The sequence below is a fragment of the Dermacentor albipictus genome, chromosome 10 (genome assembly GCF_038994185.2).
Source record: "Dermacentor albipictus isolate Rhodes 1998 colony chromosome 10, USDA_Dalb.pri_finalv2, whole genome shotgun sequence".
Lineage (NCBI taxonomy): Eukaryota > Metazoa > Arthropoda > Arachnida > Ixodida > Ixodidae > Dermacentor > Dermacentor albipictus.
Window position 1 is genome coordinate 78,781,643 of NC_091830.1, and position 20,385 is coordinate 78,802,027.

The 20,385-nt window shown below is 47.4% G+C and overlaps 1 protein-coding gene across 15 annotated transcripts in view; it reads left to right on the forward strand.

Annotated features, from left to right (window-relative positions):
* LOC139050262 (uncharacterized) overlaps window positions 1–20,385 on the forward strand; it is a 228,395-nt gene that overhangs the window by 134,959 nt on the left and 73,051 nt on the right. For 8 of the 15 annotated variants that reach the window (XM_070526449.1, XM_070526458.1, XM_070526451.1 and 5 more), the window contains one exon: window positions 18,821–18,844. The exons of the other annotated variants lie outside the window; for them this stretch is intronic. In XM_070526449.1, the coding sequence (XP_070382550.1) occupies window positions 18,821–18,844 (24 nt within the window). The remainder of the gene's footprint in view (window positions 1–18,820; window positions 18,845–20,385) is intronic. 15 annotated transcript variants of the gene reach the window in all.

The window sequence follows — 20,385 nt, forward strand, 5'->3', positions numbered from 1 at the left end:
ATATTCCATAGTATGAGGCGTCGATATTTAGTTCAAAGAGTAAAGTAACATTTGGTATCCGTAGAATAGGGTCAGCAGACATTCTGTGCACCAGATCACGGTAGACTCTACCAGATCGATCATACCACGGTTGGCTCTACCATTCCTGATCCCACTCAAATGGAACTTCTTTTCAGCGTTAGGCACGTGAGGCATCTTCTTTTTATGGCAGTCTTTTATGGGAGCTCATAAATGTCCCGCTAATCCCCAAACACACGCAGTGAGTGGACATCATATGGTTTCACCAGTTGGGATATTCTCTCAACGGACTCTTGTTTCATGCTTTTGGTAGTCCCATCAAATACTCTGCCAAGGAACACAACCTTTCTTCGCAAGAACGCACTTTTCCTAAAATTAGCCGTGAGGTGTGCCAAGCTCAAGGCATTTAATACCTGAGACAGCTGTTCCTGATGCTCAGACTCTGTTTTGGAGAAGACGATAATATCGCCTATCGCATAACGCCTAACCATGCTGGCGATTTTTTCCAGCCAAAAAGAAACCGGGTATACTCGCACAGATTGAAGAGCACGATAGAATCAGTGTACATTTTTGCTTCTTCGGTTAGCGGGATCTACCAGAAACCTTAGCACAAGTCAATACGTGAAAAATATAGGTAACCACCAGTCTCATCTATAATACTGTCTATCTTTGGCATGGGGAGTGGTATGAGTTCTGTCTAGCGATTGAGAAACCTGTAATCTGTGCACAGTCTGAAAGTTCCATCTTCCTTGGCGCAATTCTTATAGGAGAGGCGAAAGGTGACAGCGAAGGTCGGAATATATCGGCGTCTAGCATCTCCTGCAATTCTTTTTTCAACGATATCTTGTGCTCTGTTGACATGTTATAAGATGAATTTCGGATGACGGTCTTGTCAGCTAATTCGAAAGGCACCTTGTGTGACTTCATCGCTTGTATAGCTTCCTATGCATACCAGTTCAGGGTAGGTCGTTGCAATATCGTCCGCGCACTTGACAGCGCGTAGGTAAATTTTCTGCCCTGCTGTGTCTCTTAATTCCGTCGATAGTCTTTCAACTGAAACCGCATCGTCCCAGTATACGTTGATTTTTAGTTTCGTTATATCTTGTCTGGACAGCAGAAAAGTCGAACATCACCCCTTGTGACACCAGTATTTCACTATCTATTTCTTGACCTTGGAATTCGATGTTTACTGAGGCCCACTCATTATGAATTGTCACTTTTCCATCATAACCCTGCACCCGTAGTACTCTTCTACTATGCAGGTGACTTGTATCTACTAGCTGGGCATTTATTATGGACACAGAAGCAACGCTGTCAACTAAAGCCATCATATCTATGTTTCCCAGGAATGTGAAGTAGGCTAGAGCAAGTTAAATAAACCATCTCAGTTGTGTTCATCGGGTCGGACTGATCACCCTTGTTTATTAGATTTTGTCATCGGAAACTTTTGAGCGTACGAAATTAGGGGACAGGGTCGTTGTCGACGTTATTCACATGGCCTCTGGGAACGCGCCAACGTAAATTCTCGGTGCTACCTACAAGGTTGCTCGGTTCTCGTTGATTACGGCTTGACCAATGCGCGCCGGTCCGTCGGAATCGACTCCTTGAGTTACCGGTGACATTTTATTCTGCAGTAGATGGTACGTCGTGAAGGCACTCCAGGAGCCCGTCCATAGTTTTAGGTTATCGTACTTGCACTTGATTTAGGATTTCCGCGTGCAGTCCGTGCATTATTAGTGCTACTATGGCAGAAGAAGGAAGCATAGGCTGGGCCAGCTTTAAAAGGCGGCGTTTTTCAAAGATATACTCAACGAGGGAGCCCTGCATGAAATTTAAATTAGGCGCGGCGTCCCATCTTTGCACTGGATTGCTTTATAATGTCCTCAAGAATTTTTCCTTCCACTGGTTCCAAGGGTTGTCAGCTTCTTCAATAATGTGCAGATCGCACCACTTCCGTGCAGAACCTCTTAACTAGGCATGTTAGTAATCTTTTCCTCATTAGAGTGTCAGTTCTTCTTCCCAGCGGCATATCATAGAATTCAAGCCAACTTTCTGGACTTGAAGACATGCCCTCAAAAGCATCGGGTTCTACAATAATCACCGGCTTCTCAGTGTCTAGACAGCTTGTAAACTATCCCACGAGTTGGTTTTGTTGCTCAATGTGATGTTGCTGTAGCTGAAGAGCTTTCAAAACGAGGCTCACCTCTTCCGTCGAAGATCATGATCCAGAGTCCTTTGGACGCATCGGTTGAACTAATTCGTCGACCATGCTAGACGCATGTTCACTATCACAGCAGCCTTCCGGCGCAGTTCAGCAGTGTGCACGGAAGCCTTCTCTACAACCAGGTTCACGAGTTCTGCCGAGTTGAGTTCGTGAGGTAGTTCCGCGTCTGGTTCATCTTCAGCTTGGTATCTCGAAAAGATTATGTCGGAATATATATCCATAAAAAGGCCTCCTCAAGGAAAAGTGTCACCCACATGTTGGAGTCAACTGTTGGCTGAGCCAAAATAATGAAGCGTTACTAGTTAAAGGACACGACAGACGTCAAGATCTATCTATCTATCTATCTATCTATCTATCTATCTATCTATCTATCTATCTATCTATCTATCTATCTATCTATCTATCTATCTATCTATCTATCTATCTATCTATCTATCTATCTATCTATCTATCTATCTATCTATCTATCTATCTATCTATCTATCTATCTATCTATCTATCTATCTATCTATCTATCTATCTATCTATCTATCTATCTATCTATCTATCTATCTATCTATCTATCTATCTATTTGTCTAGCTAAATGTCTCTGTCTGTCTGTCCGTCCGTCTGTCCGTTGGTCCATCCATCCGCCCAATTAGCCTACCCAGTGGGCGAAGTTGGGTTCCTGCTTGCGCCACCATGTATGTGCTCCTTGTAGTGATGCCGTCGTGGTCATTCCATTGCAGCCATTCCAGCTTCGTAATCTCTTTCTCGTCATACCGTCATCATCATCTGTTCTATCTCGACAGAGTAGACGGCCAACTGAAGCGTCAGTGTGCCGTCAGTGGCTATATGGAATAAAAAGCTTGAATTCTTAACATAGTGTGCAGGTGACAGTTTACTTTCGTCTTCTCTGCGGATTTGATTTCGTTTACATATATGCTCAGCATCCGCAGTAACACTTTTTCTTAAAAGTTAGCGTTTGTCCTGTCTCGACTTGTCACTAGTCCTTACTGAGCTATGGTGCATGCATTACGACGAATAACCAACATGGCCAAATCTATTTCCTTATGAAGCGAAATTTTTGTTATGCCAGTTTCCTTATATTACTCTTGTCATACTGTCATCGTCACGCCATCTACTCTGGCACTATGGTACAATTTCTCTAAAAGCGTGGACCACACGGTATGTGTTCGGGCACCGTGGTGCCTGCCGTGGTTGCTGCATCTTCATCATTCCACTTTTGTGATTCTAGTTTCGCCATGCCATCGTCGTAACACCATCATCATCATACAGCTTTGGTGATACAGTTATCGTGCCGTCATTGTCATCACCCATTGGTCATCATGTCATTGTGCACATGCCATCGCCATCACTGCATTGTCATCATTCTTTTGCGAAATTCTATTTTATACACTGAAGCGCAGTAGTAAATAGAACGCCCATGTATTTCGTTCTACAATCTGGGAAATAATATTGTTACGTAAGAAGATGCAGATGAGAAGCTATATACAACTATATTTACAACGTAATACGCCGCACTTGGCCAAGAGGCAACAGCCTGCGAGAGCCTCCAATCGTCGTCGTCATCTTCTGACTGCTCGCCTCTTCGTCATCGGTAATACTATTCCGTAGTACTACCCCCGGCGGCAAAAGCGCCGTCCCGGAGCGACTAAAGGCCGAACTCGGAAGCAGTGTAGTAGGCCTTGAGCCTACTGACATCACTAGATGTCACGACATCACTAGATGCCACAGTAGATGACGAGGTTGAGCTCACAGGAGCAATTTCGTACGTCACAGGCGTCACCTGATGCAGCACGTGGTAGGGCCCTGTGTATCGCGAAAGGAGCTTTTGTGAAAGTGCGACATGACGACAGGACGACCACAAGAGCACGAGCGCACCAGGCGAAAACAACGTCATGGTGGCGGGCGTTTTACTGACGCTGCTGAGTGGTTTGCGAGTCCGTCAGTCGAGCACGGGCAAGCTGGCGTGCATGGTCGGCGAGGGCGATGGTGTCGCGCTCATACTCGCTTGTTGAGATCGAAGCAGGAGGAAGTGCCGTGTCAAGGGGCTTCGCGACCGTAGAGTAGATAAAAGGGAGAAAATCCGACGGTGTCGTGCCGGGAAGAATTATATGCAAATGTTACGTAAGGAAGGGCAATGTCCCTGTCATGGTGGTCCTTGGAAACGTACTTGGACAGCATATCAGTAAGAGTACGGTTTAACCGCTCTGTCAGGCAATTGGTTTGAGGATGGTATGAGGTAGTCAGCTTGCGTTGAGTGGAGCAGGAACGTACAATGTCGGCGATAACTTTCGAGAGGAAGTTACGACCACGGTCAGTGAGCAGCTGTCGCGGGGTGCCATGAAGAAAGATAATGTCACGTAAGAGAAAGTCCGCGACGTCAGTGGCGCAACTGGTAGGGAGAGCCCGCGTGATAGCATATCGGGTGGCGTAATCAGTTGCGACGGCTACCCATTTCTTCCCAGAGGATGACGTGGGCAAGGGACCGAGGAGGTCTAATCCAACACAAAAGAACAGTTCCACAGGGACAGTGCTCGGCTGGAGATGACCGGCAGGTAGCACCTGAGGTCTTTTCAGACGCTGGCAGGTATCACAGGCAGCAACATAGCGTCGGACGGAGTGAGCGAGACCAGGCCAATAGAAGCGGCGGCGGACGCAGTCGTACGTGCGCGTTACGCCAAGATGTCCTGCAGTAGGTGCGTCATACATCTCAAAGAGCACAGTCTGTCGTAGATGTTTTGGCACGACAAGAAGATCAGATCCGTCAGGGAGAAAGTTCCTTCGGTACAGAATGCCGCCCTGGAGAACATAGCGGCGAACGGACGCGTCGGTAGGTGTAGAGCACAGACGCTCGATGAGTGCTCGCAGTGGTAGGTCGCGGTACTGCTCATCGGCGATGTTAGCGAAGGCAGACACAAAGAAAATGCCGTTGGCGGTACTACTGTCAGCGTCGTCAGGCTTGTCTACCGGGTAACGAGACAGGCAGTCAGCGTCCTTGTGTAGTCCGCCAGATTTGTAGGTGACAGTATATGAATATTCTTGGAGGCGTAATGCCCAGCGACCAAGTCTTCCTGTAGGATCTTTCAGTGAGCATAGCCAGCAAAGCACGTGATGTTCTGTGACAACGGAAAAGGGTCGGCCATATAAGTGTGGGCGGAACTTCGCAACCACCCAAACTAGGGCCAGACACTCACGCTCAGTGATGGAATAGTTGCGCTCCGCGGGTGAGAGAGGAGCCTGCTGGCGTAAGCGATAACACGGCTGGCGTTGTGCCAGTACTGCGCCAATTCCGTGACCGCTGGCATCAGTACGGACTTCGGTAGGCGCAGAAGGATCGAAATGGGCCAGAACGGGAGGCGTTGTGAGAACGTCGATTATATGCGAGAATGCAGAGGCCTCGTTATCGCCCCACTGGAAAGGGGCGTCTTTTTTAAAAAGCTCGGTTAGTGGTCGTGCTATGGCCGCGAAATTTTTCACGAAACGGCGGCAGTAGGAACAAAGGCGGACGAAGCTGCGCACATCCTTGACACACTTCGGAACAGGGAAGTGCGTAACAGCATGGATCTTGCCTGGGTCCGGTTGCACTCCGTTCGCGTCAACGAGATGCCCAAGGACGGTAATCTGGCAACGGCCGAATTGGCACTTCGAAGCGTTCAGTTGCAGACCGGCGCGACGAAAAACGTCCAGAACTGCGGAGAGGCGCTCGAGGTGCGTAGCGAAGGTGGCGGATAATACTATGACGTCGTCCAAGTAGCACAGGCACGTGGACCATTTGAAACCGTGAAGAAGGGAGTCCATCATGCGTTCGAAAGTGGCAGGTGCGTTATGTAGACCGAACGGCATCACTTTGAATTGATAAGGACCGTCCGGAGTTACAAAAGCAATCTTCTCGCGGTCGAGATCGTCCATGGCAATCTGCCAGTAGCCGGAGCGGAGGTCAATAGAAGAGAAGTAGCGAGCGCCATGGAGGCAGTCAAGGGCGTCATCGATCCGAGGTAGGGGATACACGTCCTTTTTGGTAACCCTGTTAAGGGGCCGATAATCCACGCAAAAGCGCCATGAGCCATCCTTTTTTACCAGTGCAACAGGTGACGCCCATGGACTACATGACGGTTCGATGATGTTTTGGCAAGCATTTTGCGAACTTCTGCGTGAATAACTTGACGCTCAGCCGGTGACACTCGATACGGGCGGTGATGAATAGGAGGGGCATCGCCGGTATTGATGCGATGTTTAACAGTTGCAGTTTGGGCCAACGACGATCGTTAAAGTCAAAAATATCGTTGTAGGAAAACAGAACGCGGTAGAGCTCACGAGCGTGCTCGGACGGCATGTCAGGCGCAATCATTTTCTGTAAGTCGGCGATGGTACAAGTTGTCGACTGAGATGGTAGAGGAGGATCTGCTGAATTGCCACGTACCTCAATAGATGTTATTGAGTGATCTTCGAAGGAGCAAAGCTGGGCCAGAGATATCCCACGTGGCAGCACTTGTGTCGTCAAGGCAAAATTGACCACTGGCAGGCAGTCGAAATTAGCCGTAATAGATAAAACGGTATGAGGTACCGTGATTCCGTGTTTAAGGAGGACGTCTTGCATAGGAGCCGCGATATAGTGACCGTCGGGCACTGGTGGGGATGACACTAGGTCAACGTAAGTCAGTGCCGTAGGTGGCAAGCGAACGAAGTCGAAGGGACTGAGGCGACTGGGCTGTGGTTCAGTGGGATCCAGAACAGGCAGGTCAAGGCGGGGAGTACTGGCGGAACAATCAACGAGAGCAGATGGTGCGGAGAGGAAGTCTAAGCCGAGGATGATGTCGTGGGGACAGTGGGCGAGGACTGTGAATAGCGAAATTGTGGAGCGGTCGGCGAGGGAGACACGGGCGGCACACATACCAATTACCGGGGCTGTTCCGCCATCGGCGACACGGACAACATGCGTCGTGGCGGGCGTGATTATTCTTTTCAGGCGGGTACGAAAGTCCGCGCTCATTACCGACAAATGCGCCCCAGTGTCTATAAGAGCAGATACAGGAACACCGTCGACTTGCACGTCAAGAAGGTTCAGATGAGTGGGCAACGTCAGTGGACGTTTTGGTGGCGTAGGGAGCAATGCAGTGTCACCTCAGGCGCTGCATCATCTAGTTTTCCGGCTGGGAGCGGCGTTTGAAGGGAGTCGGCGAAAAGGAGCGATGGGCCTGGGGAGAGCGCGATTGTCGTCGTTGGGGCGAAGGTGAACGAGAATAGGGGCGGTTCGGCGCAGGAGAGTCAGTGCAGGTATTATCGGAGCTTCCGGCATAGGGACGAGAAGGGCCACCTGAGGGACGAGAGTAGGCAGTATAAGCAGATCGGGGCGGGGAAGTCCAGCGACTTCGACAGGGCCGAGAAATGTGCCCGATTCGACAGCAGCAGTGCGCCATTCAGCTGGGTTGCGGAAGCGTAGTGGCTAAGAAGATGCGGGACGGGCGGAATCGAAGAAGCCGGATGGGTATCAGGGCGATGGGCCGAGTAGATGGTGTGAAGGCCCATGTTTTCGAACTCCTGGCGGACAACTGCCTGGATCAGGGAAACCGTGACTGCAGGTGCTTTGGTGGGGCTGGAGTCGAAGGCACCCTGATAGGCGGCCTCAATCTCACGCCGGACGATCTTGGTATTATCGACAGTGTTGTTGGGACGAGGAGCGTCGGCACAGGAAGATGTCGCTGGGGTGTTGGGCAAACAGGCAAACAGCTGATCGATACGTCGGCTTTTAGCGAGTTCCAGGCGGCGGCACTCTTTTATAACAGCATCCACCGTCGTGACGTTGTTGAATACGAGCAAGTTGCAGGCGTCATCGGCAATGCCTTTAAGGATGTGGGATATCTTGTCTGACTCCGTCTTGTGGACATCAACTTTGCGGCACAGAGCCAAGAAGTCCTGAATTTACGTGACATAGGGCTCTGTTGACGCCTGCACATGGCCGGAAAGCGCCTTCTGCGCGGCAAGTTTGTGACCGTAGGTGTTGCCGAACATGTCTCGGAGCTTTTGCTTCAGCCAATCCCAACTGGCGAGCTCCTCTGCGTGCGTCCGAAACCAAACTCGGGGTGTGCCACCGAGGTAAAAGACTAGGTTGGCGAGCATGATAGTAGGGTCCCACCGGTTATTGCGGCTGACGTGTTCGTACAGGCTGATCGAGTCGTCGACGTCTTCCCCATCTTTGCCCGAGAATACGCCAGGATCACGAGGAGCAGGGAGAGTGATGTAGGTCGCCGAAGTGGCAGCAGGTGTCGGAGGCGGCTGAGTCGAGTTGTCATCGCCGGGAGCCATGAAGCTAGGCTCGTACCGTCCACTGCGAAGCTCCGTGACGAGGTACAGGGAACGTCCACCTCCACCAGATATGTTACGTAAGAAGAGGCAGATGAAAAGATATATACAAGTATATTTACAACGTAAACGCCGCACTTGGTCAAAAGGCAACAGCTCGCGCTAGCCTCCAATCGTCGTCGTCGTCTTCTGACTGCTCGCCTCTTCCTCATCGGTAATACTATTCCGTAGCAATATCAAGAAATTGGTGTCATCTTGGAAAATAATTTCATTTGGATACCTCTTGCAAACTCACCACCTACTATTCGTGAACTGCCTTATGTGCCATAAAGCAGTTAATTTACAAGTAAGTGAGTTGAGTGTTGAGAGTTGAGTTTAGTTGAGTAAGTTACAAGTAAGTAAGTTGAGTGAACATTTGTTCAATACCTGTGTATTTTTTATCCCTATCTCGTGCTAGTAATATCCACCTCTTCGAATGATCAAGTTCAAGGAGAACATTTATGGCATCTACCACAGGCGATTTTTAGAAATTCCGTAAGACGAAAATCATCACGCTATAGCCTTAATCTCATATCCTTTGTTTGGTGTATCGAAAGGAGGCTGTTATTAACAGTAAAATATTGACAAATACCCAAAATCGTTAAAGAATTTAATGTCTAAAGGAGCAAAGTTGAGATTGGGTCACATTGTAGGTGCTAACTTTCGTTAGGTTGGTTAACTTACCTATTTTTTCAGGAGTGTCTCTAGTTGGCAACATACTAGTTGGCATTATACGAAGTGAAGCTCATGTAGAGTGCTTAAAATATTTACTGTTACCGACGTTTCACATAATTATGTGATGACACGTGGTGTAGTTAAACGTGCGACATTAGTCAAGCAACATTCAGAGGTTCAGTACGTTCTGTACATATAGAGGTTTTGTTCTGTACACTGCTGCATCTCCATTTTGGAGCATTTTCGAAGAACGAGCACAAACCAAGTGACTCCATGCAACAGATTAAATGAAGTGAAATAATGGTAATAAAATACTTATTAACTATAAAAACATATGAGATCTGCAAATATCTGAGCAAACTTGATATTACCTTCTTTTTAATACGAATCGTACGCACTGGAAAATGGCCGTTTTGCAGTAGTGGCTATGAGAAAAGTGGCAAGCAGTAAACGACTAGATAGAAAAGAGCCTCATCAGAGGTTCCGGTAAATAATTTACTATTCCATTCACCGTCCAGTTTGCATTAATGACGCCTGTAAGCTGATGGGATGTGTTAAGTTTTAAGGCGTAAATAAAGTGTCTTCTGTTGCGCAGAGCAGAAATTGGCATAGGTGGCCAGCATGCAATCTTTATATTAGCCACTCGGTGGCACCTTTATCTATTCATTACTTGTACATCAACAAATATATTCTACAAGACAGAAAAAGCAGCAGCACCAACCCAGTCAACAACCACCGTCAGGAAGCCATGAGAGGGTTCAAAAGGAGAGCTCCGCTTCGAAAATTACGCAGCTGCGAGGCTCATTTTTTCAACCTATGTGAAGTGAACCTCTCGTGAAGGGGTGATGAAGGGCTCTGGATTGGACCGATCCATTCCTCCATCTGTGGCGCGAAGGAAACTGAAACGCTTGTGCTGTTCGGCGCTCATGCTAAGCAAAATGACCACTTTTATATTTCCTTACGTTTCTTCACTTTTTTAATTTACAGGAAATGTAGAGCCCGCGTGGGCAAATCCCTAGTGTTTGGTATCTGCCATAGCGTGGAAAATCGTAGTTCTGCCTCCAAGCTATCCCAGAAGACCGTGTACGATCGCCATCACAGACTCATTAACTACAACCCGGGCTTTACAAGGTCCTACGCCGGGTCACTAACCTCACGTACGACATCGCTCCGTTGGACAGTCATCTCCCGCGTCCGCCACTGGTATCGTGCACGTCTCCCAACCTAATTCTTATGTCACCGGACGCGATCCTACTTCTTAAGCGCCTAGACGGCGCTCTCGCCCGCGGGGGTGCTATGTTAGGCGCTATTGCCGCACACTGAAGCATGCATCCTGCAGAGCATGGAAGAATGCGCCAGAAAGATGGTGAAGATGACAGTCAGAGTAGCGCTCTTGTTCTGCCATCAAGCCTGAGGCGTCTCTCTCTGTGTATACGTTGTAAATACAATTTCCTATCCTTTTTAGCTACTTTCATTCCTGTGGCATTATTGTTACGAGCCACCTCCTTCGACTAACCACGAAGACGACAATGGCGGGCATGTTGTGCCTGTTTATTAATCTTGACAATGCCTGTAAATAATCTCTGCTTATATTCGGGTTCGCTTTCATCTATTTCACGCCCCGCCACACATTGGTTCAGGTGCGGGTTACTTTCACCACACGACGGAGCTTCGAAGCGGTTGGCTCTTCGGTGCGAACACCATGGCAGATCAGCCGGAATCTGCGTCTGAGCCGCACACCGCCATTGTTTAGCCCCTCCTCGCCATCCTGGAAAGTTCAACGGGACTAATGACACCGACGTTGAGGAGTGGTTCACAACATAGCGAACGGGTGAGCGATCGCGACCACTGGGACCTTACAGTCATACTGACCAATGTGGTATTTAACCTGAGCGGAACGGCGAAGTTGGAGTGCGACAATCATAAGGTCGAACATGGAAGCTGAGAAAAATTTAAGCAAAATCTCCGTAGCCTGTCGGCAAGGCCTCCAGTTGCAAAATCGCTGCGAGGAAACAGCTACCAACACGAGCCCAAACGTCGATGCAGCCCTACCTGTCGTACATAAGATATGCTGGCTCCGTTCCATAAAGCAGACTGTGACGTGCCCGAGTCTGACAAGGTTGGGAACGTTCTGAAGGGGATCGCTGATGACGTATTCAATCAGATCATGGGCAGAAATTGTGCTACAGCCGATGGCGTGAACGAGGAGTGCGGGCGCTTGTAGGCAGGCCAAGAACCGCCGAATAGAACGACTATTCGTCTGCTTCCCAACGCGGTCGCGGCGTCTGCGTGTGCAGAGCAGCTGCCATCTCACCTTTCACCGCCTTCTGCCGCAATGAATACGATTGTCCAATCTCTAACGCCAGCGACTGGAACGCTCCAGCTCTTAACTCGTCCAAGCTATCGTGCGCAACGAACTAGCGAATCTTGGGGTTCACGCTGCTTGCACCGTCCACAGTCGTACGTCCACATCCGAGACCCAGAACTCTTTCCCTCGTTATCAAGGATTCGCTCCACGGTCTCGGAACCCTACCGATTGGAGAACTGAAGACGGTCAGCCTATCTGCTTTGGCTGCCGGCTTGTTGGGAACGTTGGTCGACACTGTAACAACCGCTGGTCGTTCGCGAAACGTATTTCATACTTTGCCCATGCTCGCCACCTTAATCGGGGCCTTTTTGAGACACCACATGTGGCACACCCACGCAACTCTGACGCTGCCGCGACATGCTCCAGCCGCTTGCTGTCACCTAGAGTTCGCCAGTCTAGTTCGAGACCTTTCCGTCTTCCGTCCTCCCGCTCCCCGCCACCTTGCCGCGCGACGTCCCTGACATCCGCGACGTCCCGTTCATTCCTGAAAACTATACGATGCAGCGCTCGGAAGTAACACTGCATCCAAGATTCCGCCCAAAATCATTTAGTTACTTTGCCGACTCGACAATGTATGCTGGACGTCGAAGTTGATGGCGTGACCACCTCTGTAGTTATACTACTATAGACGGTATACTAGTATAAGACTACGTCTTGACTAACGCTGCCACCACTAGTGCCAGTGAACGTGCTGGCTTCCAATCACTTCACTGAGTTCGCTTCTTATAACGTGCTGACCCATACTGCCACTGCAATATATAACGTCTATGCAGAACTTCACGTCAGCCTTACGCCACGCTTCGAATTGCTGAAGAAATTTATGCTCGAGAACAATGTGCTGAATTATTGTTCGGATAGACATCATTGCGTTCTGGTTCTACCTCTTACACTTCGCGCGCAGGTACTGAAAGCCTTGCATGGCGACTCCTCTGCTGGTCACCTAGGTTTTCACAAATCCTAAAACCGGATCAAGACCCGTTTCTTCTGGCCTGGTCTATATACCCTTGTGGTTAATTACGTCGCTTCTTGCATGCTTTGCCAACTGCGGAAGCCAGCAACAATGCCTCTTGCTGGCCTGCTACAACCCATTATTTGTCCGAAGACAACTTTTGACATCACTGGTAGAGACCTTTTCGGTCTTCTTCCTATCACGCCGACAGGGCATCGATAGATTGTGACTGCTATCGACCACATTACACGCTGCGCAGAGACTACTCCTATACGTTCTGGCGCTGCGTCAGAAGGCGTCAGTATCTCTCTGGAAGTCATCGTGTTATGTCTTGGAGTGCTTTGGGTCCTGTTGAGTAACCCAGGCAAGATGATTTTGTCGACAATCCCCGAAGAAATACTCGGAACGTATCACACTGTTCATAAGACGATGTCAGCTTACCACCCACTGAGCGATTTCATATAACATTAGCTGATACGACATCTATGATTATCGTACCAGACCACAACAATTGGAAAACAATTGTGATGCTTGTGCAAAACATCGCTGTTAAGTGAACTGCAGCGTACTCCCCTTTCTGCCTCGTTTACGGCCGTTTACCGACATTTGAACACGACGCTTCTTTATTTAATGTCTCTACTAACTCTTCGGCGTCTGTGTGCGACCAGCTCGTCTCCAGACTTCACCAATGTAGACAACGTGCTCGATTAAATAGAGGCGCCAGCCAACTCGATCGTAATCAGCGTTACGACAGCTCTCACTGCGGCGTTTTCTTGCGTTCCGGGGATGAGGAGGTGCTCTGGACAGCCATTCGTACCCGGGCTTGTGTGAAGATATTCTATCACGTTTCCTAGGAGCCTACATCATTACAGAACGTCTCCTGTGAACTACCATGCACTCCCACTGCAGTTCCTTGTGAGCCTGGTTGCCATGGTTCCAAAATTCGTCATGATTCGCGTCTCAAACCGTTCTGCATTTCTTGCCATTCTAATTTTCGGCCAGGCTGCCCGCTGCAGCGCACTGGGGAAGTTAGTGTGAGCACTTTGTGTGCATTTAATCTTCCTCATCTGAGCATACTCATCACCACTTGGGGCCGGAAGAGTGGTTGGCTCCTTTGCGGAAATATTTATTTTTATTTATTTACGTATTTCAATACCCTAAAGGCCCTGGTGGGCATTACATAGGGCGGATTTCAGGTAAGTACATAAGTACTATTTATAAACAATGCAAATCAAAAAAAAGAATTCTAACAGCGAAACACGTAAAAGTAAACAGCAAGTTGATTTGAACCAAGGTGCTCAAATTCGCATATTAAAAACAAGTCCGCATATAGATTGAAAACGAATATATATCAAACCACTGATCATAAATACATTGGAAATAACACTGCACACATGTAGCGTACAAAGACCTTATATAAAATGAATAGAGGCAGACATGGGTTAGCAATAAAAAAATGTTTCTTATTTTGTAAATAGCCCAGGAGCGCTTAGTGGAATACTGAAGGATCCGATATCTCGGCGATGTTTGAGGGCAGGAAGTTCCATTCGCTTATACACAATGCTAAAGGCGAATTTTAGTACTTCTTTTCGCGGGAAAAAATGGGCGATACTTTGTGCACGGTATTGAGACAACTTGAAGTATGAGGGGCTGGAAAAATGTGCGATTGGGCAAACTTTGTGCTGCTGTGGCAAAGTGAGTACAAAAACGATATCCGAGTACGCCGCTATCACATGACAAGCGTAGCTAGATTAAGTTCTGCTTTTAGCGATGGGACGCTCATGAAACGTGAATAAGGGATGTGACCAACATCACGGCTTTGTTCTGTACTATTTCGAGCATGTTAGCAAGACCTGTTAGTTGAGGATGCCATATGATAGAAGCATATTCTAGAGAGAGCCGAATGAATGAATTCAAAGCGTGCAGTCTTGTATCTTTATTAGCGAAATGCAAGTGTCGTTTAAGGAGGCCGAGCTTCTTGAAAGACTTAATAGGAATATGCTCGATGCGAGTGGCCCACCTTAAAGGAGAAGTATGATGCCCAGGCACTTGAATGGCTTGACTTGTTTGATTACTGTATCAATTATTTCATAAGAATTTGAGCATGCAGAAGAAATCTAAGTAAACTTCAAGTGCTTGGTTTTTAAAGAATAATTTCCATTTGCCAATTACTGTATCATTCCTTTAACCTTGAGATAACCGATTGTAGGTATGCGAAGTAGGCCATGCCAGTTATTTTCTTAAATATAACACAATCATGCGCGAAAAGACGGCTTGACGAAGTTATGTTAGATGCTATGTCCTAGCGTATACTAAAAAGAGAACAGGACCCATTACACTCCCTTGAGGCACCCTAGAAGTTACACATGTCAGATTATATATGTCATCGTTAAGTTTAAGTGACTGACAGCGACTGTTTAGAAATTCTTCGATTAAAGCAGTCGTTCTCTCTTCGTGACGCAGATTACGTATGTTTAACATAGTCGACTATGTGTTACACGGTCGAAGGCTTTCGAAAAGTCTATGAAAATAGCATCCATGTAGACGGACACATGGATTGATGTGTGTAGGTCTGTCACATGTCCGAAAAGTGGTGTCTGACATGATAATTTTTCGCGAAAACCATGCTGGGTGTTAGAAGTAAATTGTTACTGCCTAGATGACTTGTGAATATGTGTGTGCTCTAGTACCTTACATGAAATGGGCGTAAGTGAAATCGGCCTTTAGTTGTTAGGGGGATTGCTGCTGCCAGATTTCATTATAGGTACCATATATGCAGTTTTACAGTCCTCCGGTATACAACAAGAATCAAGGAATTGCTGCAAGATTGATGCTAGCACGTTAGCTCAACGATGGCAGGTTAAGAACCTTGGCGTTGATGCCATTGTGAACGAGACTGGTTTCGTGCGGAAGTCGATTTGTGGCGGTAGCCACGCCATGTTCCGTAAATAGGGTTGCTGGAAAAAGGGTGTGAAATGAGCGGCTGTGGCAGCTACAGCGTATCATTTAGTGGAATTTCGTAATGGACACTTCTGTGAAGTCCTTAATAGATTGCTCGGTACAGTGTTCGACCGCTAAAGCGCTGCCGTCTTCTGTCGTCAGCACCGGTATTGAGTGGCTACTTTTACGGTTCACCATATTCCAACATTTTTTAGAGTCAGTCTTCATAAGGTTAAGGAGCGGCTCAAAAAAGTATTTGTCTGTAGCTTAGAGAATGACGCTCTGTGTTTGAACAGCAATGTTTTCGTAGGCTGCCAAATCTTCACGACACTTTGAGCGACTCGCTTTCCTCTAGATCCTTTTTTTTTCTTGCCAAGGGAACGTTTCATGTATAGGATGAACCATGGGTCATCTGACTTACAAGTTACTGTTACTTGAGGCACGCTAGCACCTCCAATTATTTTTAGTTTTTTCTCGAACCAAGCACCAGTTTTCATCAGTTTTACGTTCGTTAAATTACTCGTGAAAACCAGCCACAATAGCATGTAGCAGACTGTTCAACTTCGTTATGTCGGCACACGCGTACTTCAGCAGTTGTATCATATTTTTTATTTCTTTGCTGGGGGAAGTGAAACCAAGGAATGGAAGCCCTATGATCGCTGGTTTCTTCAAGTATGCGTGTGTTAGCAATTTCAGGGCGGTTAGTTAGAACAAGACCTAAAAGGTGGTCCTTCCGCGTAGTTTCATGTAGAAGCTTTGTCATGTTGTGATAAATGAGCAACTAAAGAAAGCGGATACATTCAGACCGATTATTAAGATTATCGGTAGGTGGAACGGACCAGTCGACTTCTGGATAATTAAAATCACTGCCTAAGAAGAATAGCGAATTCGGGAAGTTGTGCATGGCTTGGTCGATGATGTCGTTCAGAAGGTCTGTGAACTCCGAACTGGAGTCGGATGGTCGATAACAAAAGCCAGTGACACAGACGACGTGCCCAAGTGACAAGAGGCCCTGGCTATTTTGAGAGTAGAGCCTACTGGAATAGAAGAGGTATGGTATGATTTGTTAACTGCAATAACTACACCACCACCACGACAACCGATTCTGTCTTTGCAGAAGATCACGAATGACGATGGCGACAAAAGCTTGCAGCTTGCGACGTCCTCCGAAAGCCACGTTTCGGTACCGATGATGATTTCGGCAGAACACGTGTGCATGAATGTCAGTCTTATTGTACTTGCTACGAAAGCTGGCGATTAACATCGAAAAGAAGCCTATGTGTAAGAGTCCCTTGTGTTGCGCCGCAGAAAATCATGCGGCAGATCGTTCAGGTCCTGAAGTTTGAACCACCACAAACCGGCGGGAGTCGAAGTGGTAAATTTTGCCTTTTAGATGAAGTTTGTTAAAGCGTACCGAAAACCGTGCGTTGTCAATGCTCTTGGCGAAATCCCGCAGTTTCTTGCGTCCGGACTGAACACTTGGGGGTAAATCTTTCAACCAAACTTTTGGTGACTCCACATTTTTTAAGCTTTACGAATTGCGCAGTGCATGTATATTAAATTTAAAGTTGAGAAACTAACAATGATTGGAGGCCGGAAACTGGCATGGTGCTGGACAAAGCGATGTGCCGGTTCAATATCCCCCGCTGTAATAGTAAGGTGATCAGCGAAAAGATTCTTGATGATTTGTTCTGTTTCCTTGTAACTGTCGTGATCGCCTTCAGGAAGGCCTTTTATAATAAGGTTATTCCTCCTTAATCTGTTGTTCAGGTCGTCAACCACGTCAACTAACTGTCCATTTGTGTAACATATATTCGATTTACCTTCGTTCACATATTCGGTGACAGTGTCGAAGTCTTGAAACTAAATAATGCTGTTCAATTTTTTTTTCAATAGTTGCAACTCGAGTCTTCAAGGTACTGACATTCTATTTGGCATCATTCAAGATTTTTGTGGTTTCGTCATTGGATTCTGTTCTGAGGGTGAGCATGTCCTAGGTTCGACGGCCCGGATTAGCTTCCACGTCCCCAGCGCAAAGCAAAAGTAAGGCGACGCCCTTTGAAAGTAGGAGCATGGAGGGCCTAGGGCAAGGTTACTTTATTACAGTTAATTTAACACCAAAATGAACATGACTAAAGCTTCTGGGTGCACTACACGCAAGAACACGTGCCCATTCCATAATTGTAATACATGGGTCTATATCTATTGCTACACCAGGAGCGAAAAGTGCGTGTATTCACAGCCACAGAGATTATGAGCGAATTGTTGGACCAGATAAACAGCCTACCTACAACGGGAGAAGACAAGTCAAGCATCTGTCACTCGTGGCAGCAAATCCCAGGTGGAATCCGTCTGGCTGGCGTTTATAAGGCTTCTGGTGGCACTGCAACATGTGACGTCACCGAATGCGTCACACTCTCCTCTGGTGCGCTGAACGGGATCGATGGGCTGATGGTTCTTTCGTTGGTCTGCTGATCCCGTGCGGCAACGAAAAGCTTGCGCGGGGAAAAATTAGTCAATCTATAACAGGAGAACGCACAAGTCAAGCATCTGTTGCTCGTGGCCCCAAAATGAAAGATCTGTGGCCTAACCGCTGTTTTATATGCATCTGTTTCTTGGAGTTGCCTTTTTCTCTTAACCAAGCATCCTCTCTTTAAATGAACGTATTAAATACCTGCGCGCTTTGTTACTGCATGACGATTTTTCTTCGCAGTTTTGTGTCTCCTGTAGAGTCCCTATATTTATGGCAAGCTACCTTGCACATACTCCACTGCTGATTAATGCTGAATTGTTACACCGGAGCTACACACTCCTATCCGGTGTAAATGTTACACGGGCTTAGTCAAGCTGCACTTAACCAGCTCTTTCGCACCATCTCCTTTGACTTTTTGAAATGAATAAAAGTTTGACTGACTGATGAAACTGAACTTTTGGAAAAGTAAAAAAAAAATTCATAAGTAGCCGCCTCGACATAGTGATTTATTGCGCAAGTGGTGGCCTCCTTTTCATGTAGTGCTCCTGATGTAGTACTGCTGTAGTACTCCTGAGCGAACTGCACTGTGCATCATGGGCGTGGTGAAATTATTTGGTTAAGAAAGACAGGTACAGTCATGTGGGGCTACCAGACAGTCAACTATGGCTTATATACAACAGTCAGAAAGTAACGACTCCTGACAGTTTTTTTTCTGCACTCCTGTTTAGGAGTTCTGTGGTGTAGCTTATATGTTTCTTATAGAATAATATAGACATAACCAATGACCTAATCATCACGTATTTATGGCGCACGGATTTTTTTCTCAGAACCTGGACCCCGGCGCTATAGCGGTAAGTCCTCTTCTCGTGATTTCAGTACCATACATAATACACCAAACGATGCTACCAGCAAAAAGCCAGTGCCACGTCGTCAGCTAGTCGTCCATAAGTCTTACAATTGCTCAAGTGCAAGAATTCACCCTTGCTTCATTTTTCTGATATATTGGAAGTGTCGGTGGTGCTCACTCAGACAAGTGTGGCCGTGTGTGTGCTTTTCTTAGAACTGATTTGCACAGCATATTACTTGTTAATATATTGCCGACCCCGAATCCTCTATCGGCACCGGACGCGCATGCTTTCCATGCGGATATCAGTACCAGATTACATCGCTTATGGTGGATCCACATGAAAGACGGCTCCACGAAAATCTGTTCCACGGGTGCTTATTCCCCCGCCCATACGGTTGCGAAGCGCATCCAGATGACGGACGGAGTGAGCAGACGACCGTGCCGGAAAAATAAAGCTGGCGGCACCGCCCGAAGTGACTGTCCACTGTGTGGCCCGTAACTTTCAAACTGAGGCTAGTATTTGGTTTAAATTTCTGTCCAGATGCTTCGACAGCAAAGTATTCGTGATGAGTCGCACCGTTTCCGAAAGCCATACTCAGATTCTCGGCGTGTAGCCCTAGAGTGCCTGTACTGGCTGAACGTGGCCTCGAAGATGTTGCGGCAACCCGGCGGATCTCAGCCGCCGTAAGTTACAAATGTTCGCTTGTTTCTAGTCACTCTAGAAGGCACCATCGGTGTAATATATACATTGTCATACTTTTTTTAACTCTGAATGAAGATGCATGGAGATCGAAAGGAAACGACAGTTAGCCGCAATGGCTGTTGTTCGGCCGAATTAGACGATGACGGGCACTTGTTCCATCAAAAGAGGTCTTCTTGGCAAAATGACTATATCGCCAACAAGCATCTTGGTATGCGAAACCACTTCTACTGAGAGCTGTTGGTCAGTGAGATTGAGGAATAACGGAGGCTGCTTCGAGTGACAAGAGAGCAGTTTCTTCAGTTGCTGCCAAATTGTCTCTCGCTCTCGCGTTCCCGTAATCGGCGTAATCGGGGAAATTCATGTCCCACAACGCTGGTAATTGCTTCGCGAGATGGAAGAAGAAAGTTGCCTCGTCTCTCAAGTTCATTGCAGTCGCCCTTGTGCGAGCCGCGCGCGCATACAGGCAAGAATGGTGTCAACAGCGATGAAGCTGTTTCATAAAGATCGCAAATCCGCGCTTGTTGCCAGACTTCAGAGCATGCTAGGCTAAATCCGCAGCATTCAACCCTCAGAATCTGGATGCGAAAAATAGCTCGGCGTTTTCCATTATGGGGGGTCGTGGACGACGCGCAGACGACAGGAATCCGGGACGCGTAGTGACGTGATACGCCGTCCGTCGCGGAAAAGACGGATTGAGTCCGTCGTGTGGGTCCATCGTTACCGATGAGAAGAATCGTATACTGTTAGATATGGCGCCGTTTCCTGAGGCTACTTCGAGTTCCCCAAACCACATCGAATCGCAGCACAGCTAATTGAGGAATGCAGAAGCAGGAAAGCACATT